Source organism: Aquarana catesbeiana, linkage group LG01, assembly GCF_042186555.1.
Source record: "Aquarana catesbeiana isolate 2022-GZ linkage group LG01, ASM4218655v1, whole genome shotgun sequence".
Taxonomy (NCBI): Eukaryota; Metazoa; Chordata; class Amphibia; order Anura; family Ranidae; genus Aquarana; species Aquarana catesbeiana.
Window position 1 is genome coordinate 369,479,409 of NC_133324.1, and position 27,189 is coordinate 369,506,597.

General features: G+C 41.4%; 1 protein-coding gene and 1 long non-coding RNA gene across 2 annotated transcripts in view; one reads left to right on the forward strand and one right to left on the reverse strand.

The window, feature by feature from the left end:
• The window catches only part of LOC141146724 (fructose-1,6-bisphosphatase isozyme 2), a 71,468-nt gene that overhangs the window by 38,817 nt on the left and 5,462 nt on the right, over nt 1-27,189 (forward strand). The window contains exons 4-6 of the mRNA XM_073633235.1: nt 3,181-3,321; nt 7,186-7,323; nt 14,995-15,114. Of these exons, the coding sequence (XP_073489336.1) occupies nt 3,181-3,321; nt 7,186-7,323; nt 14,995-15,114 (399 nt within the window). The remainder of the gene's footprint in view (nt 1-3,180; nt 3,322-7,185; nt 7,324-14,994; nt 15,115-27,189) is intronic.
• LOC141146739 (uncharacterized) overlaps nt 13,332-27,189 on the reverse strand; it is a 54,378-nt gene continuing 40,520 nt past the window's right edge. The window contains exons 2-4 of the long non-coding RNA XR_012244981.1: nt 23,407-23,527; nt 20,607-20,741; nt 13,332-15,074 (exon numbers count right to left, since the gene is read on the reverse strand). This is a non-coding gene — a long non-coding RNA (uncharacterized lncRNA). The remainder of the gene's footprint in view (nt 15,075-20,606; nt 20,742-23,406; nt 23,528-27,189) is intronic.

Here is a 27,189-nt window from a genome sequence, read left to right on the forward strand (position 1 = left end):
TTTTTCCTCAGTTTAGGCCGATATGTATTCTTCTACATATTTTTGGAAAAAAAATTTGAATAAGCGTATATTTATTGGTTTACGCAAAATGTATAGCGTCTACAAAATAGGGGATAGTTTTATGGTATTTTCATTTTTATTTATTTTTTTATTAGTAATGGCGGCAATCTGAAATTTTTATCGGGACTGTGACATGATGGCGGACACATCGGACATTTTTTACACTATTTTGGGACCATTGTCATTTATACAGCGATCAATGCTATAAAAATGCATTGATTACTGTGTAAATGACACTGGCAGTGAAGGGGTTAATCACTAGGGGGCAGTGAAGGGGTTAAGTGTGTCCTAGGGAGTGAGTCTAACTGTTAGGGGGCTGGACTTCAACACACAGGACAGTGATCACAGCTCTCGATGACAGAGAGCTGTGATCTCTGTCCTGTCACTAGGCAGAACGGGCTTTGTTTACAGTTTTATTGCCGCATAATGCCCCATCGTTGGTATCAGTGGGAGAAATTGTGCCCCATCGTTGGTATCAGTGGGAAAAATTGTTGGAGGAATAGTGCCCATCATTGCTGTCAGTGGGAAGAATAGTGTCCTGCCATGGATGTCACTGGGAGGAATAGAACCCTGTTGTTGGTGCCAGTGGAAGGAACAGTGCCCCAAGGGCTGGATAAAGGCAAGGACCACATCCAGACCCTGGGCAGCAGTTCGGAGACCACTAATTCTTATAGTAGGGCCTTATAGTGAAATATATATTTGTTAAAATCAAAGTAAACTAATTCTTTGTGTTATATCAGTTATTAAAGTAGGTTTCTTCTGGATCATAAAATGTTTTTTAGGCATGAAGTATTTTAGGAGGTATTTAGACATTCTTAGAAATATACAAAAGAACCCACAATTCTTTCATTTAGTGGATACATTGGGATTTAGGGAAGTATGTGTATTTGTGTGCAGTGATGTTCTTAGTCATGGAATGAGCAGTTTAAATATTTACTAGTGTGAGTGTGACCTGAAAAACAAGCGACATCACCCTTTGCTATTAGAATTCCACAGTGAAAGGTGTGGCTGTAGATAAAGGCAGTTCAGTTCTATTTGCAGTGTAGTTAGATAAGTAATCTGGATTTTGTGGTACTAGGGTAGCTCTCTGCCTTTCTAGGAAGCTCTAAAAGGCTTCTACACCCACCAAACAGGCTGGCCTGGTATTTATATGAAAATTGGGGAAGTAAACAAGCAGTTTTGTCCTGGCAGTCATGGCTAGGCACATTGCTTACACTGGCAATGCCCCTACGTTTTCCCTCAGACACTCCTGTCAAATGTACAAACAGTACAAACAGTAAAGTCATGGATCCTAGGTGGGAACATGGAAAAAATGGAAAAAAGCAAAGAGATTAAGGCCAACCATACACAGTTTGAATCTTAGCCGTTCCAAGATTTGAACCGGTAAGGGGCAGGCTGAATGTACCAAGTTGATCGATCAATTAACTAGGGTACAACCAGCCTGTCGGATTCTCTAGCAGTTATCACTAGCGGCTGCTATAGCCACTAGCGATGATCACTGTCCTCTCCTGACGGGGATAGCTTCCCCCACCCCGGGAGCAGACAATTGCTCAACAGGAGGGATTCCCCTATCAGTACGGAAAAAATTTGCACCGTGTATGGCCTGCTTAATGGGCTTTCTAGGCCAACTATGTTAACTCAAGGGAGCTATACAAAGATACATTTGTTGTTTGTCATTGTTGACCTACTAGTTACCTGGCTTTTCCTGGCTTTCAATTCTTTTAAAAGGGAGCCTGTTATTAGCCTGAAAATTGTGATGAAAAGCACAGCAAAATCAACTCTTTTAAATGCATATTTGCAGTGGTTTTCCTTTCCATAAATTGTTTTGATTATTACCTTGCAATGTGCCCAATGTGAAATTGCTTGAAAATGAGACTATTCCAGAATTCCTTAGCCCCCAACTCTCTTTGCGCATCATAGCCCCCCTCTCCTGTACTGTCTGTGCAGGCCCATCATCTCCACCCGTTCCCCTCACCTCCCAACATAACCTTTCAAGTAGCTGGCAGGGGAGTAGCAAAGGAGGAAACTAAGACCCCTTTCACACTGGGGCAGCTGTGCGTTAGCAGTAAAGCACCACTCGTTTTAGCGGCGCTTTAACACTGTTTAAGCTGCGCTCTTTGGGCGCTGGCGGGGCACTTTTACCCACGCTAGCGGCTGAAGAAGGGGTTAAAAATGCCCGTGGAAGCGCTGCCCATTCATTGCAATGGCCAGGGGCATTTTGGGAGAGCTATATACAGCGCTTCCAAACCGCTCCAAAGATGCTGCTTGCAGGACTTTTTAACATCCTGCAAGCGCACCGCCCCAGTGTGAATGCACAGACTTTCATATTAAGGCAGCATGGGAGGCAGTTTTCAGGCACTTTACATTTCTAGCGTTAAAACGCCTGAAAACCGCCTGTGTGAAGGGACTCTAAGGAGTGTCATTTGAGTGATAGCTCTGAGTCTACTGGGACAGCTGGCATCACATCCCAGATAGTAGGACCAAGCAGCAGCCTAAAGCTGGCCATACATAAATCACAATGCGGCGGGTTCAGCAGGGACCGGCCAAGATTCGATCCATGTATAGGCAGGCAGATTGTACCCAAGTTGATCCACTACCAAATCATTCAGATTTGTGAGGATCATGAGTGCAGTGCATATGCTTTTCTTCTGCACAGCTGGGTCACAAGTGCCAATAATTTGAAGGCATTTATGACCCAGCCTGCTGTAAAAGGGTGGGCTCACAGCAACCATGTTGTCAGTGTGTGTGTTAGAGCTGATAGGGAAAGCTGACAATTCTGTGTATTGAGAGATAACGTTGTTCCAAATTGTGCCATGTCTTTCATGACAGTGTTCAGCTTCCCATGCTTTTTGTTTGAGAATTGCTTGCTTAATAATACTACAAATGACCAGAAATTGGAAACAACATTCACTTCTCCATAGAATTCAAAGAAGTTTTACACAGGGTTTGTAAACTTTAAGCAAGATTTGCTACACTTATCAAACCAAACCCAGGCAGATTTTCTCATCCCTAGTTATCATGATATATTTTATTTACATTGATCTGCCTTTCAGCCAAAGTCGTTTTTGTAGATACTATTAGTATGTACTGCTCACTTACAGAGAGTTCTTTTTACCTTAGACAACAGAAACAGAACCATGTGAGCAAGATGCCCTACAACCTGGACGTAACATTGTAGCAGCAGGCTATGCGCTATATGGAAGTGCAACACTTGTAGCACTGTCTACTGGTCAAGGAGTGGATTGTTTCATGTTGGATCCTGTAAGTATGATAACAATGTTTCTTGGCTTCTGTGGTCTGTAGGTATTTCTAAATGTTTTCACACATTAAAGTGGTTCTAAAGGCTTAGACCCCTTTCACACTGGGGCGCTTTGCAGGCGCTACAGCGCTAAAACTAGCGCCTGCAAAGCGCCCTGAAAGTGCTGCTGCTGTGTCTCCAGTGTGAAAGCCCTGAGGGCTTTCACACTGGAGCGGTGCGCTAGCAGGATGGGAAAAAAAGTCCTGCTAGCAGCATATTTGGAGAGGTGAAGGAGCGGTGTGTATACCGCTCCTTCACCGCTGATGCCCATTGAAATCAGTGGGGCACCACGGCTATACCGCTGGCAAAGCTCCTCTGCAGAGGCACTTTGCGGTGATTTTTAACCCTCTCTTGGCCGCTAGCGGGGGCAAAACCGCCCTGCTAGCGGCCGAATACCGCCGCTAAAATGACGGTAAAGCGGCACTAAAAATAGCGGCGCTTTACCGCCGACACACCTCCCGCCCCGGTGTGAAAGGGGCCTTAGGGTAAAAACCCTTCTGTGCTGCAATATCCCTCACCCCACCCTGCTTATACTTGCCTGAGCCTGATCTGGATCCAGCATTGTGCCAGAGAGCAGTGGCTCCCTCCTCACTCTCCTTCCTCTCAGGACAGATTAATAGCATTAGCTTGAGGGAGCGGGGGGTGGGCCGAGCCGCACTGTCTGTGTCTATAGACACAAGCAGCGTGGCTCAGTATTGAGCCCGTAGGTCTGCCACTATAGGAAGTTGCTTCCTATGGTGTCAAACCAAAAAGCAGCGGAGCCAGAGGAGAAGAAGAGGATTGGAGCCACTCTCTGCAATTCTATTACACAGAGCAGGTAAGTATAACATATTTGTTATAAAGAATAAAATAAAATAAAAGGTTTACAATCACTTGAAAGACTGGGCCAAGCAAGAAAATCATTGTACAGTTTATATTGCTATAGGTAGGTCTGTTTTTATCAATCATTGAAGCTTGCTTGTTATTTTAGAACAGAACTGCAATAGAATGTATTTACTAATGGCATTTCCTAACATGTCTATAGATATCCCACAAGTTCAGTTATGATACTTTTATCATTTGCAACCTTTTCTTTTTGTCTTGTTGAAAATTTTGTGTTCAATTAGTTATTATTGATTATCTTGAATGTCTAAAGGTAAATGTAACAATCGTAACATTCCAAATAGGAAAAAAAGGTCAATACACTGACATGAACAAATAAATCATTGACAGACAGTATAGTAAAGCAGTGCAAATTTAGAACTCAAGTGAACCAGGGTTGTGTAAGGTTAAGACACATTAAGGAAGAATGCTCAGGGTGTGTCCAAAGAAAAACATAATGTATGACCTAAAAAAAGGGGGGGGGGGGGGGGGGTTAGAGAAACTTGGGTCTCAACATTTCTGTCTGAAAGTGAGGCCCCCAAACCTTCAGTGAGAATAAGAAAAGATAAAGAAGTGGAAGGGAAATGGGGAGGAAAAAAGGTAAAGGAAGAAAAAAAGGAAGGGGGAAGAGGGAAGGGAAAAAACTTCCCTTGTTCTCCAGGGACTACCACTCAAACTACCACTCTCTACAGGAACAAAGATACTAAGTCAAAAGAGGGCAACATATAGGTTTCAATCCACGGTTTCCATATTCTACCGAAGCTAGCCATCTTATCATTCTCTCTAGCGGCAATTTTTTAAATAAACCACAACCTGAGTAACTCTGTGCTTGACTTCTTTGAAGGGGCAAGTTGAAGTCTTCCAAACTTTTGCTGTAACCCCCTTTGCCGCTGTGAGAATGTTTGTGACGATAAACTGGGTGTTAGTACAGTCTTCAGGTTGCCAATTCAGGAGAGCCTCATAGGCTTTACAGAGAGATTTACCTATGACTATGTAGAGCATTTAATTGACCCTTATCTAAAACATCCTGACTTTAGGGTATTCCCACCATGTGTTTAAAGTAGGGTTGTTACTGATTAAAATTTTCGTGTTTGATTAAGCGTTTTTTTTAATTGATTAATTTCAATTAATTATAACGCACATACAGATCCAACTACTTTTAGCTGATTTAGCACCGTTGTTATGGCAACGGCCGAAGACGGACATAGCGGGGCATGGCTAGGACGTCACACGTCATAAACTCAGCCTCACTGTGCCCATAATCTCAGCCTTAAACTGCCCATAATCGCAGCCTCACCGTGCCCATAATCGCAGCCTTATTGTGCCCATAATGTAGTCTCACTGTGCCCATAATCTCAGACTTACCGTGCCCATAATCGCAGCCTCACCGTTCCCATAATGCAGTCTCAACATGCCCATAATCGCAGCCTCACCATGCCCATAATGCTGTCTCACCGTGCCCATAATCACAGCCTCGCCGTGCCTATAATCGCAGCCTCACCATGCCCATAATGCTGTCTCACCGTGTCCATAATGCTGTCTCTCAGTGCCCATAATCGCAGCCTCACCGTGCCTATAAAGGCAGCCTCACCATACCCATAATGCAGTCTCACCCTGCCCATAATGCAGTCTCACCCTGCCCATAACGCAGTCTCACCATGTCCATAATGCAGTTTCACTGTGCCCATAATCGCAGCCTCACTGTAGTCAGTGCCTGTGCCTGGATTACACAGTCTGCGGGCATCTCCTGCTTTGTGTCTCAAAGCTGAGTGTGAAAACTTTGGCCGCGCTGTGCGAAAAGTCCCGCCCTCCTCCTAGATCAGCTCATGTGATAGAACACTGCGTCTATCACACAAGCTGATCTAGGAGGAGGGCGGGACTTCTCTCACAGCGCGGCCCAAGTTTTCACATTCAGCTCAGAGACACACAGCGGGAGATGCCCGTAGACTGTGTATGACATATAGTGGAGGAGGAGGAGGGAGCGGAGCGGGGCGGAGCGCTGCAGCCACAGCTTGGCCCAAAGCGGCCCCAGGGCAGGCAGCCTACCGATCAAAAAAATTTTGTTTGATCAAAAAAATGAACGATTAATCGAGCAATTAATCTTTAATTTCCACAGCCCTAGTTTAAAGGAGCCACCAAGCTGATATCCATAAAAATATTTGGAGGACTGGGTTGGGATGGTCCTGGAATTCTCAGGGGAACAAGGTCTTGTTGAATATTTTTATTAGTAAGAAACATAGGCAGATTACAGTTTGTCTTATGATGTATTAACATTTGCGTAGGGTCTATTTTATTGTGTTCTGGTATACACTTCATTTAGATAGATACAGTTTAGAGAACCTGCAGCATTTTTGACATATTGTAGGACATTGATTGCAGAAAGCAGTATTCGTTAGCTTTTCTTCCTCTGAAACTGAAGTCTGATTGGTGGCCAAGGTTTATTGTTTCTGCTTACTATTTATGGTAAAAAAGAACATAACTAGTTGGTTTCAAGTCATGCTTCCTGTGGTACAGACGCAGGTCGGCACAGTGGTGTAATGGATAGCACTTTCGCCTAGCAGTAAGAAGGGTTGCTGGTTCGAATCCCAACCACGACACTACCTGCCTGGAGTTTGCATGTTCTCCCTGTGCCTGCGTGGGTTTCCTCCGGGTACTCCGGTTTCCTCCCACACTCCAAAGACATGCTGGTAGGTTAATTGGATCCTGTCTAAATTGTCCCTAGTATGTATGAATGTGAGTTAGGGACCTTAGATTGTAAGCTCCTTGAGGGTAGGGACTGATGTGAATGTACAATGTATATGTAAAGCGCTGCGTAAATTGACAGCGCTATATAAGTACCTGAAATAAATAATAATAAATAAAATAAATTGCAGCAGACACAACATCATTATTTTATTGCAGGGATCACTGAACAAAGACCATGACTATACACATAACTATATTTCTATACTGATGTTTTCTTTCAGGCTCTGGGAGAATTCATTTTAGTTGACAAAAATGTGAAAATGAAAAAGAAGGGAAAGATTTACAGTCTCAATGAGGGATATGCCAAGTACTTTGATCCGGCAATAACAGAGTATTTACAAAACAAGAAGTTCCCTACGGTAAGTAATCAAAATCTGTCACATGGCGCATTTGATCCACGACTTTTGCATAATTTTCAATTCATCAACTAGAATTGCAGAGCAAATGGCACAAATGTCAAAAACATCAAACCTGAATTCTATCCTGGCTACTACCAATTTGTATTGAGGTTATGTGGGGCATAGCAAACCTTGTTTTTCCATTGAAAAAATAAAAAATAACCATCTGCCGTAAGGAGACAGGTGGGGCAGGTCAACTCTGGTCTTATATAAATAATCTTTACCTGTTTTCTTTATCACTTCTGTAAAAAGGTTGAGCTTGTGAAAGAGGTATGTGTCAGCTACAGATTTGAATTGGGAGATAACAGTTATCTTTTTCCTTGGCCTTCTACAACCTATGCTTGCTGTGGTATCAGACAAGCTGTATGAAGTCACAGTGGAGATTCTTGGGCCTTGCATCTGATACTTGCAAAGTTCACAAAGCTCCTGGGAAAAGCAGGTGCCTTTTCTGTGCCTTTGTCCCCTGCCCTAACACTATAATAAAGATACCAACTCAAGATCTAGTATATTTGTGTATGATAAAGTATAATTAGGTAGAAGATTGGCTTGAGAAATACAGAATGATCCTAGGAAACAGGTGTGCATTTGTAGACTTAAAGTAAACATTGCCTGTGTCCCCACTTTAACACTATGATAAAGATAGCAACTCATGATCTAGTATATTTGTGTATGATAAAGTGTAATTAGGTAGAGATTGGCTTGGGAAATACAGATTGGTCCTGGGAAATAAGTGTGCATTTTTAGATTTAAAGTAAACATTGCCACAATGCAACCTGACATCTGAGATATCCAACATTAAGTGTACTTTAATTTTAGATAGATTTTTGTTTCTGAATAGCGGGTAAAATTTAGAACATTTTTCATGTTTTTCTGTTTCCATACATTTTTTATTGAAATTTTACAAGTTACAAAATGATAGCTGAATACAGAAACAGCGAAAGACCTGGCATTGGCCAAGGGTACAATCACAACCCAGGAGTTTTACTACCCAAAGATTACCTATTTACAGTATATTATATATTAACAAGTTAGGTAGACCATACATTAGTGTTCTTTTCTGTAAAACCAGCGGGTTGAACAGAAAAGACGGACTGATTTACCTATCTACACATTTGATGTGGATGGTGGAATCCTCCCCGCTGAGATATTGTATTCTGATAGTGGGCAGATTTCCCTGCCGTCGGAATACACTGATGAGCGATGCTGTCTATAGCTTGCAGCACTGATTGGGCAGGGAAATTCCGACAGGCTGGTTGTTCAGAAGTTGATCAGTAGATTGACTTGTATACAATCAACCTGCTCACACATGGATCAAAATTCAGCGGTCCCTGCTGAACTGGCTGAATTTTAATCCATGTATGGACAGATTTATTGAGGCGACTTAACTACCAAGTCTTTGTCATCTTGATGAGTACCAAAGGCACGGAAGAGTTTGAATCTTGGGACAAGGGGAAAGGGAGGGTAAGGACCTTGAGATTTTTTTGTTCTCTGTCCTTCGCACAGGATGTAAGGGGAAATCCAACATTTTGCAGCTGTCACAGGAAAAGCAAGTGAGATGGAATCTTCAGGAGAGGAGACCTGTTCTAATGACAGATGTCTAAGATAAGATTTCCCAGATCTTTGGTAATAGTTTTACTAGCCATTTAGTCTCTTGGACAGGAAATGAAATCTCCTTGACAGGAGAGGGAGCAGAATCAAAAAACAAAACCCAACAGGGGTCCTAATCTTAACCATTCCTTATTAAATCCAATACTAAAATAATGTTTTGGCTTTACATACGTTATTTGTCATTTGGAGATCTAAATGACAGATTTAAAACATATTTAAATGCAAGATTTATTATGATGCACCTCACTGATTCTTAGCCTTAAGTTTTTTTTTCTGGCTAACATTTTTAGCAAGTACAGAAAATACCTGTTAATCTTCTGAGATCAGACGAGATGGGTCACATTCAGTGTGGTGTGACCGTAGGCAAAATGCCTGTTAATGCAGAAATGCATTGTCACTTCCTGTAAGCTGAAAATAAAGCACAAACATCTATTTTCTCATGGGTAAACTACTATTACCATCAGCCCTAATGTAATAGAGATGAACAAAGGCAGACATGTTTAAAGTCCAGCCTGTGTGGCAACCATGACTGTCTCTGGATACACAGTAAAGAATTAAGCGTAGCCTCATAAGGACAGGAAATGTGTTATTAACAGGATTATTAGGTTAAAAATCTGCAAAACAGAAAACAAAAGCAACCACTGAATCCAAGTACATGTAAGCTGCAATATATTACTTTTTTATATTGGATACACTTTATTGTAAATAAATATTTATATACTTTAAATTCCTGGTTTCACAATAAGTAATTATTTCTTGACAGGTCATGTGCAATTTTTGCTATAGCCTCTTTAGGCAAGGTCACACTATCGTGTGTTGGGAACACGTGCACAGTCGTTCATGTTCCAGACATGCGAGAGAAATGCGCTGCTCTTTAGCAGACACATGGGGGTGCCACTAATTCTTACTTTAATGGCATCTCCACACATCAGCAAAACACCTGTGTTTTTGGACACGCAAAACCCTGCGGTTCCAAGGGGTGCAATTTTAACAAAAGGTCTGAGAATGTTTTCCCTGTGTTTGAGGGTAGGGCAGCCCATTGAAATGAATGGGCTGCCCTGCCTGCAGAACACAGGTCGCACAGATCTGAATGGAGCTATACTACTTACCATAAGTAAGGACAAAGTGAACAACGATGATGTGTTTATCATGGCTATTTTATGTTTATTAAATCTGCCTTGTAAATCGGATATGATTTCCTTGTGTTACTTCAGTCCTACTTGTAACCTGGATCAGGGGAAAACCCTTGTGGATGTGTGTTTAATCAGAAAGGGAACCCTGGGCCCTGTGCCAGAAGCGTGCCTGGTTCATATTGCAAAGTGAAAGTATTTGTACGGTTTATTTCTATTCATAAAAAGGGAAATGAAAGCGTGACTAAGCAGAAAAATAATACTATTTATTTTGACTGCATTTAGTGGACCTATTATAAACAATTATATGTAAAATACAAGGGTGGTTGGATACTAAAGTTATGCCGGCCATAGATGGTTCGAATCTCAGCCAGTTCCGCAGGAACTGGCCAAGATTCAAACCATGTGTGGGCAGGCTGAATGTACCAAATTGATCGATTAACCAGCCTGCCGGATTCAGTTGCAATTAAAGCTTGCTTGTTATTTTAGAACAGAACTGCAATAGAACGTATTTACTAATGTTATTTCCTAACATGTCTATAGATATCCCACAAGTTCAGTTATGATACTTTTATCATTTGCAGCCTTTTCTTTTTTTCTTGTTGAAAAATTTTTGTTCAAATAGTTATTATTGATTATCTTGAATGCCATTAGTTATTATTGATTATCTTGAATGCCCAAAAGTAAATGTATTAATTGTAACATTCCAAATAGAAAAAAAGGTCAATACACTGACATGAACAAATAAATCATTGAAAGACAGTATAGTAAAGCAGTGAAAATTTAGGACTCAAGTGAACCAGGGTTGTGTAAGGTTAAGACACATAAAGGAAGAATGCTCAGGGTGTGCCCAAAGAAAAATATAATGTATGACCTAAAAAAGGGGAGGGGGAGAGAAACTTGGGCCTTAACATTTCTGTCTGAAAGTGAGGCCCCCAAACCTTCAGTGAGAATAAGGAAAGATAAAGAAGTGGAAGGGAAATGGGGAGGAAAAAAGGTAAAGGAAGAAAAAAAGGAAGGGGGAAGAGGGAAGGTAAAAAACTTCCCTTGTTCTCCAGGGACTACCACTCAAACTACCACTCTCTACAGGAACAAAGATACTAAGTCAAAAGAGGGCAACATATAGGTTTCAATCCACGGTTCCCATATTTTACGGAATCTAGCCATCTTATCATTCTCTCTAGCTGCAATTTTTTAAATAAACCATGCCTGAAAAACTCTGTGCTTGACTTCATTGAAGGGGCAAGTTGAAGTCTTCCAAACTTTTCCTGTAACCCTCTTTGCCGCTGTGAGAATATCTGTGACATTAAACTTGGTGTTAGTACAGTCTTCAGGTTGCCAATTCAGGAGAGCCTCCTAGGCTTTACAGAAAGATCTACCTATGACCGTGTAGAGCATTTAATTGACCCTTATCTAAAACATCCTCACTTTAGGTTAGGGTATTCCCACCATGTGTTTAAAGGAGCCACCAAGCTGATATCCATAAAAATACTTGGAGGACTGAGTTGGGATGGTCCTGAGATTCTCAGGGGAACAAGGTCTTGTTGAATATTTTTATTAGTAAGAAACATAGGTAGGTTACAATTTGTGTTATGATGTATTAACTTTTGCATAGGGTCTATTTTACTGTATATGTTCTTGTATACACTTCATTTAGATAGATATAGTTTAGAGAACCTGCAGCATTTTTAACATATTGTAGGACATTGATGGCAGAAAGCAGTATTCATTAGCTTTTCTTCCTCAGAAGCTGAAGTCTGATTGGTGGCCAAGGTTTATTGTTTCTGCTTACTATTTATGGTAAATAAGAACATAACTAGTTTGGTTTCATGCCTGCTGTAATACAGACGCAGGTGCCCAATATTGCTGCTAAGATTGCAGCAGACACAACATCATTATTTTATTGCAGGGATCACAGAACAAAGACCATGACTATAAGCAACCACTTAATCCAAGTACATGTAAGCTGTATTATATTACTTTTTTTTTTATGTTAGATACACTCTATTGTAAATAAATATTTAAATACTTTAAATTCCTGGTTTCACAATAAGTACCGGTAATTATTTCTTGACAGGTCTTGTGCAATTTTTGCTATAGCCTCTTTAGGCTAGGTTCACACTATCGTGTGTTGGGAACATGCGCTGCTCTTTAGCAGACACATGGGGGTGCCACTAATTCTTACTTTAATGGCACCTCCACGCATCAGCAAAACACCTGTGTTTTTGGACACGCAAAACCCTGCGGTTCCAAGGGGTGCAATTTTAACAAAAGGTCTGAGAATGTTTTCCCTGTGTTTGAGGGTAGGGCAGCCCATTGAAATGAATGGGCTGCCCTGCCTGCAGAACACAGGTCGCACAGATCTGAATGGAGCTATACTACTTACCATAAGTAAGGACAAAGTGAACAACGATGATGTGTTTATCATGGCTATTTTATGTTTATTAAATCTGCCTTGTAAATTGGATATGATTTCCTTGTGTTACTTCAGTCCTACTTGTAATCTGGATCAGGGGAAAACCCTCGCGGATGTGTGTTTAATCAGAAAGGGAACCCTGGGCCCTGTGCCAGAAGCGTGCCTGGTTCATATTGCAAAGTGAAAGTATTTGTACGATTTATTTCTATTCATAAAAAGGGAAATGAAAGCGTGACTAAGCAGAAAAATAATACTATTTATTTTGACTGTATTTAGTGGACCTATTATAAACAATTATATGTAAAATACAAGGGTGGTTGGATACTGAAGTAATGCCGGCCATAGATGATTTGAATCTCAGCTGGTTCAGCAGGAACTGGCCAAGATTCGAACCATGTGTGGGCAGGCTGAATGTACCAAATTGATCAACCGATCGGCTTGGGTACAACCAGCCTGCCAGATTCAGTTGCGATTACCACTAGTGGCTGCTAGCTTCTAGCAATAATCACTGTCTTCTCCTGGGTGGGAAGGCTTGTTCTGGTACCCCCCCCACACACACACACAAGGGAACAGACAATTGCTCGGTAGGGGAGATTCCCCTGTCAGCATTGTCTGTGTTGATGGGGGAGTCATGCAAATTTCTTTCCTGCAACTAGTGGCAGCAGGAAAGAAATTCACATCCTCTATGTCAGGGGTCAGCAACCTGTAGATCGTGTCCAGATGACTGGTAGATCGCGGCCTGGGCTTGCTGACCCACCACCCCAGAGCATCAAACAGAGTGCACTGCAGAGGGACTACTTGTAAAGTTGGAGCAAGAGCTGCATAAGCTGATGCCTTCTCTGTAGTGCTAGCTCCTGTCCCAAAAGTTTATGGCTTAGCGTAGCTAAGCTGCAGATGCACTGTGGTTTACCGAGGTGCAGGTAAACCGCAGCACATTAGTGTGAAAGCAGCTCAGAACAAGTTCATTTACATTTACAGTTTGTTGGGTGGCAAAATCCCATAGTTAAGGTGTGTTTTGTTTACCATCTCCCCAACCGCACCCCCTTTAGCTGTAGTAGCCAGGGGTGTACACGTGTCGCAGCTGCAGCGTATATGCCCTACCATGGTTGGTGGGTGGGTGAAGCACCTGCCAAGCATGACCCATGCAAGTTGATGAGGCCACTCTGCAAGTGCCCTGCAACCGTGTGCAGTACAGCAGGCAGCATTGTGTTGCTTTCTTACCACCTGCTTGGACCCTGCAGAAGCATGCAGTTGCAGGGAATTTGCAGAGTAGTCCCATTTACTTGAAGGAATCTCAATTGGCAGGTTGTAGCATCCACAAAAAGCAATGGGGGGCTTAATTCCTGCTGCGGCATGTGTACACCTTTGGTTGCTGCCTTAGCAGCTAAAGGGGGTAGGGATTGGGGGCAGTAAAACCACGACTCAACTCCAGAGTTTTATCACCTCCCAAACTTTACGTGTGAACAAGCCCTAAGGGTGCTGCTGCCAAATGCAACTAAGGGCTCATTCACAAGTGCAGCAGGCACTGTTGCTCCTTTGAAAAGTGATCAGAGTGTGTTTGACAGGTGGCGAGGAGGCGACATGTTGCCTTCTTCCCACCTGATTTAAATCCATAATTGTCGTGCAATGCATGCGATTGCAACACAGTAGTACGATGATTAGAGGTTTAAATCAGGTGTGAGGTGCCCGGTGATCTTTGACTCCTCCCATGTTGTTCAGGTAGATCTCCACCTTCTTAAGGTTGCCTCCCCTTGCTCTATGGCCTGCCTTAATGTGTTCAGCACACTGAGATAGGGGAGCAGGTCCAAAATATACCCTGGAGGTCCTTGTATATCTTACTTTTCATTATCGGACACATAGGCGTGCGCACAGGGTTTGCCGGATGTGCCTGGGCACACCCTAATCACCTAGTGCACATTAGCATTATCGCTCTATGTAGCAGTGGGGAGATGGGAAAAATCTCCTTTTTACTGGTTCTGCCATAAGAGAAGTGCTTACGTGCTTTTCTTTCACTGTGCTGGCAGGGAGATCAATGTTCCAGGGTCATATGCATACAGACACACACACACGTATGTTTGAGCTTTGGGGTGCACACCCTAAAACAATAGGCTGCGCACACATATGATCAGACATAACTAAAATCTCTCAGGCCCTACTGCAAACTAATTAAGGGTGTCTCATTACATGTATAAAAACTTTAGGGGTATCATTCATTCATTCATTAAACTGATCATTTTTGGATCTAGTTTTCATTGTCAAAAAAGCCTACTACACGCTCAAGTCAAAAATACCATACCAGTAAAATGGAAGTTTTTAGATTTGTGTATAATTTCCCAGCTAGTAAATAACAAAGGAAACAACTCTGTTGAGGCCTAATGGCCTCAAATTTATACTAAATATCCTTGATGATTAGCTATAATAGAAGTATGATTCAGCTTGCCACACAAGTTGGATAAATGTTTCCTTTGTCTTGTCCAGGATGGAAGCTCTCCATATAGCTCCAGATACGTTGGCTCCATGGTTGCAGATGTTCACAGGACTTTAGTGTATGGTGGGATCTTCATGTACCCAGCCAATGAAAAGAGCCCAAAAGGAAAGGTAAGTTTAACATTTTTTACTACAAATTTATCTGTAAGCGAAACTTGATTATGTTATGTTGAATATGCATATCTCTAATTGTTTGTTAGTGAACATCACAAATTTACCTGTTTTTGCACAAACTGGATTAAAGAAATTAGATGTTCCATATTGTAATATTTTCATAATAATTGTCTACAAACAATGGTTTGCGCAAGGGATTGCAAACCCCACAAGCACCCTCTTAACCAAATAATAAGAAAATCTTCAGAAATAGAAAAGTTAATTAAAAGAAACAACAAAAGACAACCATCTTGGAAAATAGGTTGCGGCCCTTTATTGGCGTTGAAACACATAAGTAAAACCATTAAACTTTCTTTAGCCACCTCAATACAGGGCACTTTCACCCCCTTTCTGCCCAAGCCATTTTTCAACTTTCAGCACTGTCACAATTTGAATGACAATTGCGCGGTCATGTTACACTGCCCCCTAATGAAATTTTTATAAATTTTTCCCCACAAATAGAGTTTTCTTTTGGTGGTATTTGATCACCTCTGCGGTTTTTATTTATTGCGCTATAAACAAAAGAAGAGGGACAAGTTTGAAAAAACTCAATATTTTTTACTTTTTGCTATAATAAATATCCAATTTTTTTTTTTTTTTAATTTTTTTACTCAGTTAGGCCGATATGTATTCTTCTACATATTTTTGGTTAAAAAAATCGCAATAAGTGCATATTGATTGGTTTGCGCAAAAGTTATAGCGTCTACAAAATAGGGGATAGATTTATAGCATTTTTATTATTATTATTTTTTTTTTTTACTAGTCATGACGGCGATCTGCGATTTTTATTGTGACTGCGATATTGAGACAGACATATCGGACACTTTTGACACATTTTTGGGACCTTTCACATTTATACAGTGATCCGTGCTATAAAAATTCATTGATTAATGTGTAAATGTGACTGGCAGGGAAGAGGTTAACACTAGGCGGTGATCGAGGGGTTAAATGTGTGTCCTAGGGAGATGATTCTAACTGTGGGGGGAGGGGACTGACGGGGGGAGGTGACCGATCGGTGTCCCTATGTACAAGGGACACACCATCTGTCTCCTCTTCTCTCACAGGACGTGGCTCTGTGTGTTTACACACACAGATCAACGGTCCTGCTCAGTTACTGGACAATCATGGGTGCCCGGCGGACATCGTGGCCGCTGGGCACGCGCATCGGGTCTCCAGTGACGTGGGAAGGCGATCACGTCATATGACATCTGCCCAGAACGAGAGCTGCCTCGTCCCACCGTCATATGACAGTGGGCGGGCGGCTAGTGGTTAAACTTTATAATCATAAACAAACCAAAGACTCGAGCTGAACATAACAGTCCATTAAAGTCTTTAACCACACTGTCCATCCACAATAGTGGGCGACAATACTCCCAAAAAGGATAACCACAACAAAGGGAAGGGAGAGCAGGACAGCTTGTTTGATTGAAAGTCTAACTACTGACAAGCACCTCAGGTTTACATTAAAAAAGTCTGTAGCCAGAGGGTAAAAAGCATTTAGTTGATCTACCTATCAACAGTTGATAGCTGAAATCCTGATTGGATACAGCAAAGGAGGTACCTGAAACAGACAAAAAGAGAGACTGCAAACTATCCAGTACAAAGACCTTATTACAACTAAAACAGGCCTTAATTAATTTTAACAAGGGGTGCTAGGGGCTCGCAAGCCCATAGAGCCATTGCGTAATACTTGTGGCCCTAACATTATTTTCAATGTTGTCATTGAATTCTGTTTCCCAAATTTCTTTATTTAAAGTCATCTTCTTGATAGTGTTCTGTGGTACTCTATCCAGAAGTGGGATTGGCTAAATATGAGTGTGGTTTAACCCTCTCTATTTTTTCTGGGAACCACTATCCTTGGTATAGAAAGTGAGGGGAAATCCAAGATTTTAGAGCTGGCATTGGAAAAGGAGGTAAGAGGAAATCTTCTGGTGGGGGGACCTGTTCTAGTAACAGCTGTTTAAGACAGGATTTCCCCTCACTTTGGAAATAATTTTACTAGCTGTTTTAACTGAGAGACAGGAAATTAAACCTTCTTGACAGGACAGGGTTGATTTCCAGCTTCCAGGGGCATAGGCCAGGTATGGTACATACATAGTTACATTGGCCCAAGCTGGATCTGTTTAACTATGCAAAATATACCATGCCTGTAATTCGTCTTTAAAGTATAAATGGTTATGTATATACCATACCTGGCTGATGGCCTGGGAAGCTGGAAATCACTGAAATAGAAACCGCTACTTCATTGATCTCCACTCGCTTCTGGATTCCATGCTGAGTGGGTTGCCTAATGCAATGTGAATACAGGAGGTCGGCCACTCAGCAGAATGCTTTGCATTTTCTAAATGAATGCAAAGCATTCTCTGATTCAACCAGGTGGAGAGCGGGCTGCAAATGCCTCATCTCTTCACCCCATGTAATCAGAGAAAGCTTTGTTTTCAGTCAGAAAATAAATGGCGCACATGCCAAGTGGCTGACCTCCTGTGTTTAGAATGCATCATGCCAGCTGTTCAGCACAGCACCCAGGAGGGGAGATCACTGTAGTAGTGGTGTCTACTTCAGTGATTTCCAGCTTCCAGGAACATTGGTCGGGTATGGTATATTTATAGAGAAAGGGGAAGGTTGGGGCAAGTGGGATTTTCCCGGTACTGTCACAAGACATTACAACATAATACTTTAAAATAAAGTTTATTTACAAACAGTCAACATACATATTAAAAAATTGGATATTACAAATCATTTTCATTCTAAGTGGTCATACCACATCTGTTGGAGACCCACTCAGAATGATAAGTGTCTCCAGGTACCATTAACCACTAAAGTTCAAGCTCCCATAGACCATTGAAGGTCAAGCTCCCAACATGTTTCACGGATTCCCTGCTTCTTCAGGAGAGCAAGATGGAGGAACAGGAGAACTGAATAATGGAGAAAGTAATAAAATATGTAAATATACAAGCAACATAATTTAGGAACAATGGTACGTATCCCATATCTTCTATAGGTTTTAATAAACATTGGAGATAGAACAGTTCTATCTATTCTATCTCCAATGTTTATTAAAACCCATAGAAGATATGGGGTACTTACCATTGTCCCTAAATGATATTGTTTGTATATTTATACATTTTATTACTTTCTCCATTATCCAGTTATCCTGTTATTCCATCTTGCTCTCCTGTATGGAATCCGCAAAACATGTTGGGAGCTTGACCTTCAATGGTCTATGGGAACTTGAACTTTAGTGGTTAATGGTAACTGGAGACACTTATCATTCTGAGTGGGACTAGAATGAAAATGATCTGTAATATTCAATGTTTTAATATGTATGTTGACTGTTTGTAAATAAACTTTATTTTAAAGTATTATGTTGTAATGTCTTGTGACGGTACCGGGGAAAATCCCACTTGCCCCACCCTACTCCTTTCTCTAGAATCTAGTATATTGGGATGTTGGTACCCTTCATTTTATCTCTACATACCTGAGCACATACTGTTTAATGGTATATTCATAGTTACTATTGGTCCAAGCTATGGACTATATAAAAAATCCATACCTGGAATTCATCTTTAATTAGTATTCAGATATGAACTTGGGTCTGGCTTAAGTTTCTCTATAAAAGTAGATATATCTTTTTAGATTGTATTTAAATATAAAATGAAGATGGGGGGATTAAGGTTAATTACCTTTTGTATTTTGCTTGTGCAAAGGTATATAAGTTAGTACACAGAATTATATAAGTATACACAACATACTTTTTAATGTTATAATGAGTTTCATGTTACAAAAGCAGAATTATACCACTCTACCATGGTGCCATGTTGGGAAACCAAAATACTGACCATAACTGCCATTTTACAAAAGCAATAATAATAATGAGGTCTAACGGGGTCCTACTTCTCACTTTATTGTAGTCATTTCCTCATGTTTCTAGTCAGTGATCACAGACTTTACCATCATTGCACAATTTGAGACAGGATGTGTTCAGTCTTGGGTACTTCTCATTTTTACCAATAAGTATCAGGATTGTCTAGTAGGTCGAACACTTCTCTTATAGCACTTCGTTTTTTTTAACATTTTGCAACCTATGCTTTGAGGTACCCTTCACACTCAAGCCAGCCATAGATGAGTCAAAAATTAAACGGAAATCCTCATCGATCGTCTGGTTGTTTGTTTTTCCCATCATTAGTGTGCCAGCTACGACATGTGATTTTTGTGCTGCAATTGAAAGTGCTTAATCCAACATGCTGGATTTTTTTTTTAGAAAAATGAAATAAATAATGGTACAATCGTATGCGCAATTTGAATTTTTCGATTGACAGAACTTTCTGTTTTTGACTTGTCTATGGACGGCTTTATGCATACATTTTGTGTGTTAAACACATTTTGTTAAAGCAGTCCATTCACTTTGAATGGACCAGTGAACTACTCAAATTCAACTTTTTTGGCCAATGCAGCACACAACAATGCAGAATGTGCTCACATTTGTGTGGACCTTTTTATGTTGGTTGTGGTACCATTCAGAATGACAATGTAGAAAAACAGATGAATGATCAGAATGAATGCAATGAACATTTATTGCTTGTTGTGGTGTGTGCAGTAATGCACGCACAATAGTATAGAGGGACTTTAAAGTCTATTATGGAATATCGCACTAATGTAGGCTTCTGTATATACTATATTATTTTCAACTTTCAATCCCAGCATATACTCACATGCCTATTACATCTTTGTAAGAATGTTTTCCATAACATAAGTAAAACTACACATACAATTGTGAGGATTTAGTATTGCAAAGCTTTGAGATTAACTGTGTTTGTTGCCTTACTTATCTTGTGAACTTATCAGTATTGTAGCAGGAAGCTGTCTCCTATCACTGCTGACTGCACACATTCCTGAATGAAGGTGACAAGCTGGACAGGAACACCCATCCTTGATTATGTGATGTGCATGCACCTACAAAACAGATTGTATATAACTTAATTTTTTTTAATTTTTTAGGCTTTCTACTATATTGACTAAATGTGTTCATGGTTCAGTCTTCTCACAGCCATAAATGACTCTCAGTATATAGTGTGTACCAGTGTCATTGGAGATGTACGCTTAATGTGTTTCTGCTTCTTTTAATGGTCAGCATACAAACACATAAATTTAATGGGACATTCCACCTAAACCCAATTATCCACTTTCACGTAATTGTTGGAGTATAAAACCAGCTGGATGTTTTATTTATCATTTGAACTGTTGCTTCTGAGCAGGAGGGTGTGGATCAATCCCTGTCGAATAAGGAGCCCCATTTCAGTAATACCTAATGCCTATGGAACATAAGTAATCATAAAAGTATACAGCAAGTGATGGGTCGCCCCCAGGAAGGGAGCTGTGTGGCCCTGAAATGTTGGCCACCTGACCTATATAACCCTACTATTAATAATAAATTGGTGTAATTGACATACCAGTAACTTCTTGCTTTAAGTTTTGGACTGCATGTAGTGCTATCCATCACAGTCATTGCAAGCACACTCCTGATGGTTTTTTGAATCGTCTCTGTTCAGAATAATTTGTATTATTACAAAAGTGGGGGTGCAGTTCTATAAATAAAATAAAACATTACTTTTGTGTAATATTATACTTATACTGTAAATGGTGTTGTTCAGCAGCACATGCCAGTCACTATACATAAAGCCCAACTCCAGCGAAAACTTTATTTATTGCTGTGACCCTATAAGGGGGGGGGGGGTCTTTTCACTTCCTGTTCTGTCTGATGACTGTCAAATAGAAAGGAAATAAAGAGAATTTCTTTTACTTCCGGTTCTGTGCCATCAACATGAGAATAAAAACTCCCCAACAGCAATACAGGCAACAGTGAAAGATTGACAAAGGTTTTACATTTGCACTTCATCCATAAATAAAACAAGTTTAAGGCCTTTAGAAGGAGCAGGGAGCTCCGAATGTGTAGCCTGACCTTCCCAGCCACCTCTACCTCTTCTGGTGATGTCATGTCCGCCGATGCTTTCTACGTTGGTCGGCATGAACTTCCTGGTTTCCAACGGGGTATCCATTCCTTATTCCAAGATTTCCAGCAGTCCCGTCCCAGGGGGTCCCTGCAGGACATAGAGGAGCGGTGGACACTACACTATACCATAAGCCTGTTTACTTATTATCTCCTCAAAGTTGTGCATTTTTCATGTGAGGTAAATAGGTAATTGCAGATTCTTGGAAGATTCTTGCATCCCCTGACTCCCATAGGCTCCCGCGTCAATGCATATGAAGTGCAGGCATAACATATGGTGTGATGAGCTCTATGGGTACAAGCAGAGTGGGATAGCATCCTATCAAGTGGTGATTGAACAACTGACTAAGCGCTAGCGCCTTCTCATGAGAATGAGAGTCATGCTTGTTTGGTGAGTGTTTACTCTTAAGGGAGAAGGGCTCACTCTCATCACATTGGTGGCGGATTTATGGTGTATTATTTTTGGCAAGATTTCACATGGATGTGTGATACTTTCATTTGAACCAATACTTAGTGGACTTATTTGATTTTTGATATTTTCATTAGATGAACTTTGCACAGACCTTTTCAATATTTTTTTTTACATTTAAGCTTTTTTTTTTTTTTTTTTTTTTAAGAGATATATGCACTACTGTGGATTATGTATTAGTTTGGCACTTACGATTTTTTCACTCTATATTGGTATAATTTATTTATGAAGTAGCAGCACAATATATCACTGATATTTAGTCCTTTTTTATTCACAATTTATTAGTGCGGTGGAACACATTAATTAATTTGGCAGTACATTTTAATTGTGTGTTTTTCACTAAAACAAGTTTTAGCTGGAATTGGGCTTTGAGTCTTGTGATTGAGAGTTTGCTAAATTTTTTAAACCACAAATGTGAATACAGCACCATGTCTGTCACAGCCACACTGTGCGGATTTCTCAATATCTAGTGTCCAAAGGATAAAATTGTTGTGTTTGTGACATGATGGACATGACATAATCATTAGTCAGGGACTCTGGGTGAGATTGTTCAATAGTTGTAAAAATATCTTCCTTAAAACAGCTGACAACAACTGATAAGTATGAACTTTGGGGGGAGAAGCAGTTTATCTGCACGCAGACCTGAGAGGACAGTCACTTCTGCAGGCACACTGCTCTATACGCATGTGTGCTTTTCTATGATGGACCTAGAATTATATGAAAATAGGGAAAATGTCCTGATCGGGCCACTGTTATTTCATGTCTTGGGGGAGACACAGGCAGGCCACTACAGACAAAAGATCTGTTCTCTATGGATAATATTTAGTGTGGGCGAAGTGCCAATTATCATTTTTATAAAGAGTAAATTTAAGGCAAATTAAAAAAAAAAAAACAAATTAATGCAATTATGTAATCATTAAAAAAAAAAAAATAAATAAGGGCCCATTCACATATTTGTGATGCATTTATTGCACATATGTTAATGTGTGTTTTATCATGTGTTAACGCACTCAGCTGCGTAAGACACACGAAAAAAAGGTGTGCTATTTTTAAAAACGCAGCGCACCACAACTCAAGTGCATTGGGGTACCATTCAGAATAAATGGCACAGCAGTACACCCATGTGAAATATGTGTGTTGCCGCACACGTTATCTCAATGCAATAGTATAAATGGGTACTAAATGTATATTTAAATGCAACTATTGTAAGTGCCTAAATTTTCCTTGTTCTCAGCATCTTGTAACATCTTACAACCCTGGTGCAGGAAACGTGGCCTGCTATTGTTTAGCAGTTTGCCCACTGTGCTCCAGAGCCTTTGGTTTTCTTTTTTTTGTTCAACTGGCAGGTTGAATGAAAAAAAAAACCTCACAGATCTCTGCATCTACACAAGCAATGTGAATGCAGGGATCTCCCCCACTATGTCTTTGTTTTCTGAGAGCAGGACTCCCCTCCTTCACAATACACTGATCAGCGCTGCAGTTATTGGCTACAACGCTGATCGAATGCTGGTTTTCCAACATAATCATTCGACAGAAGCCAGTTATTAAACTGCTTCTGTTGAACAGACAGCGGTACACACAGGGGCGGATCCAGAGTCTAGTCTCGGGAGGGGCACTGCCAGAAAATATGTTTTTTTTGGGGCAATTTATCGGAGAAATGGCTGGTGTTGGCGTTTCAATCATCCCGGCACCATGGTTGTTATGGTGTCAGGATGATTTAAGTGCATTATTTCTATTACTACATTGTTATATAAAATGAAATAGTTCAACTCACCATAATGCAGAATCAGTGGGAACCCTGAGAGTGTCACTTGCCACGTCGCCTGCCACCAGATGCAGATTGTCACTTGTCACGTCACCTGCCATACGTTGCGAATTGTCACTTGCCATGTCACCTGCCACACATTGCGGATTGTCACTCAAACTATGAAGGTGCTTCAGAAATAATGTGTAAAAATGCAGGGAATGCTTCACATCTGGTGTGCAGAAAGTGCAGGGAAAATGTTGCAGAAAATTTTTCAGGTGCTCCAAGACACCCCCACATGTGTCCCCACTCACCAATTCACAATTGCTCACCCGCTCACCGACCGAGCCATCCGGCCCACCCGCTCTCTCACCCGCGGAGTCACCCGCGCACTCATTTGCGGAGCCACCCACCCGCGGAGCCGCCCGCGCTCTCACCCGCGGAGCCGCCTGCACTCTCACCCGCAGAGCTGCCCGCGGAGCACCCTGCTCACTCATTTGCGGAGCCGCCCACCCACGGAGCCGCCCGCGCTCTCACCCACGAAGCCCCCTGCTCACTCATTTGCGGAGCCGCCCACCCACGGAGCCGCCCGCGCTCTCACCCTCGGAGCCGCCCACGGAGCCCCCTGCGCACTCATTTGCAGAGCCGCCCGTGCTCTCACCTGTGGAACCACCTGCGTTCTCACCCGCGGAGCTGCCCGCTCTCTTACCCGCATTCTCGCAGGGGGCAATTACCCCGTTCCCCCCTGGATTGCCCCGTTCCCCCCTGGATCTGCCCCTAGGTACACACGGACCAAAATTTGCCCTGTTCCTCCTAAACTGGCTGATTTTCGGTGCATGTATTTCTGGTCCTGCCTAAGTGCTAATGGTTCTGGGTGAACTTAGTACTGAAGCTGCTGGCTGACAGTGATGGCTTCTGTCTAGCACTTAAGTTGGCCATAAATGGCACAAATTTCATCTGATTCCAGTTGGGTTGGCCAACATTCAAGCTGTCAATGGCTCTGTAGGCACCTCCTGGCTTGACAAAAGTCAATTTTTCATTCAACTTTTGTTGAAGGAGTTGGGTGGAAATTTATTGTTGGCAATAGCCAGCAGGAGAGATTCCTTCATCCGTGCTGTTTACCGTGGATGAAGAAATTACTGTTTTCTCTAATTCAGCCTATGGGCTGAACAAGTAGATGTCTAAGGCCTCATTTGAATGTGTGGTTGCAATAGGCACCGGATAGGGGTGTTTACATGCCACAAGCAAAGCATCACAGCCACGGCAAAATATACTCGGCATGTTTGCTGGCAAAAATAGGGTTAAAACAGGCTGTATGGAGGCGTCATATCTCTTCCTCACAGCTTGTCCATCGCTTTGGAATAAATGATCTGAATGCGAATCATGCTTCAGACGAAAAGGTAGATTTAGAGACATGGCCAAATCAAAAGGTGTATGGCTAACGAAAAATGGCTTCAGGAAGGCTGCTTAAATCTTGATGAACGTTTTAATAAATGCCTTCTATACACATTTCTGTTCATAATAGAGTTTACCAGCTGAGGCCTGCTGGGAACTAAGCCCTAGTCTTTAGTTCCCTCATAACTACAAACAAATTTTGAATATTATATAATGTAATATTCTCATGTAAACATCTCATTTACAAAACCTCACTGTCATTACCTGTTGTTTCCTGTCACATTTGATTTCTAAGAAAAGTGGAGTTGCACCTTAATGCAGTTTCTGCCAATAGAAAATATGTAATGCTTTGTAATCTGAAAGCGTTCCATCCATTTTAAAAATACTTTACTTTAAAACCTTGCTATCAAATATTTAATCATGTTGGTGAAACAGTGTCTGTGGAGATTCCAGAAAATACATGGGCATGTGACTCGCCAATAAATCAGATATGAAAAGAAGCAGATCAGCAAGTGCTATCTTTAACAGTGCATGACAGCGTGCCACAAGCTGCTTGCTGACTCGTAAGTTGACCTCTGTACCTTGTTCTGCAGTGATCTTCTCAAGGATCACACTGTTTTGTTCCCAGCTGGTCACATTTCATGGAAAAAGTTTGTTTTGCCTTTTTATTTCGCTGCTGTTTTTAAAAGGCCATTCCTTCACTGCCAACCTTATCAACAAACCTTCCTGTTTACTTTACTAGGCTCTTTCTGTTTGCCTGAAAATCTATTAGCAGCTAACTACTACTCTTAAAAAATGAGGCCCCTTTTCCTGTCCCAAATCCATGAAAGAGAAACAAGCCACTGTTTTTTTCCAACATATAAAGCTGAACATTGGTGTGCATTCCAGACCACAAACTCATATGTGTGTATATCAGCAGAACAGTTTTTATTTATTATTAATTTTTTTTTTTTTACTTTTTTACCCATTGGGGGGCTTTGGTGAAATATCAAGGGTCTAAACAGAAAGAAAGGGAATGAGGCTTCCCCAAACGCTTTCTCTGCAGCCTCAGCTGAACTGGACAGCGAACAAATGGGAAGAACTCTGTGCTGAGCGGCTTCCTGTTCATTCACAAACTGAAGCATAGTAAATGGTTTGATCATAGTAAATGGTACAGATCACTCACTGTGTTCATTCATTAATCCATCCTGAAACATCCCCCACAGTAGGGAGAGGAGAGAAGGGAAGCTGGAAGCACTGCAGGGAGGAGAATGGGGGCATCAGGAAATTGGAGGAATCAGCACCGCACAGGGTGATTAGGGTGTGCCCAGGCACACCCGTCACACAATGTGCGCAGGCCTATGAAGCTGAACTCTGACTGCTGTGTTCAGTAAAACATGTTACTATTATTCAGGTCCCTGAGTACTGTAAGCGTTGAACATCCGGCACTGAGACCTGTAGTTCCTGGATGCACTGAGACCTGTAGTTCCTGGATTAGCACACTGATTTGAGAAAGGCTGCGCATTTAAAACCTTTCACTGAATGAAAGGCTTTATGTGATTGGAGAAGGAGAGATCATGACATCCAACCCCCCCCCCCCCCCCCCATATAAATGGATGAGGTGTAAAACCACCAGCCTTCTGTAATCAGTGTGCTAAGACTGGAACTACAAGTCTCTGCGCTCGACCTTTAACGTTTATGGTACTGTGGGGGCTGAATGAAATGGGGGAGGTGTAAAATGACCAGCATTCTATTATCAGTGTACGCAGGGCATCACACAATAAAGAGAATGAGAGAAAAAAAAACTCCTTAGGGCATACACACACGTTGGTAGGCACATGGGTAATTACAAGTACATAATATTATCAGCTATACCTGACCTCCTAAACAAAGTATTAAAAAAAAAAGAATAACATGTAACCCCAAACCTGTGCACCAATATTTATAACACATATTAGCCTACTCCAATACTGGGCCCATAGACTCTCAAGCCATTGTAACCAGATAGCATCAAACTTTCTCATTAAATTTCCCCAAAAATATGTATATTTTTCAAAAGAAATAAGCCTGTTAACATCAAAAATACAATCTAATATAGTAGGAGGGTCTGGAGAGGTTCACTTAAGGGCAATTTGTCTATGAGGCACAAAAAGAGCATGCAAAATTGCAATCAACATAGAAGGTGTAAAGAGAGGAATGAAGGTAGCCAAGTAGACAGAAAAGTGGTTCAACAGGAATATTCACATCCAGGAGCCCATTAAAGTGTTACTAAACCCACAACAGTAAAAACAGTCTGTATATCCAGTTGCGGACCCTGGCCGTACTAGACGCGCCCAAAAAAATGTAATCATTGTACACAGGGCGTGTCCACTATGCCCAGTCCTTCTGCCCTGTTGCTGGGATCCCCCTATCCCAGTACCCCACAATTCAGCTCTGATT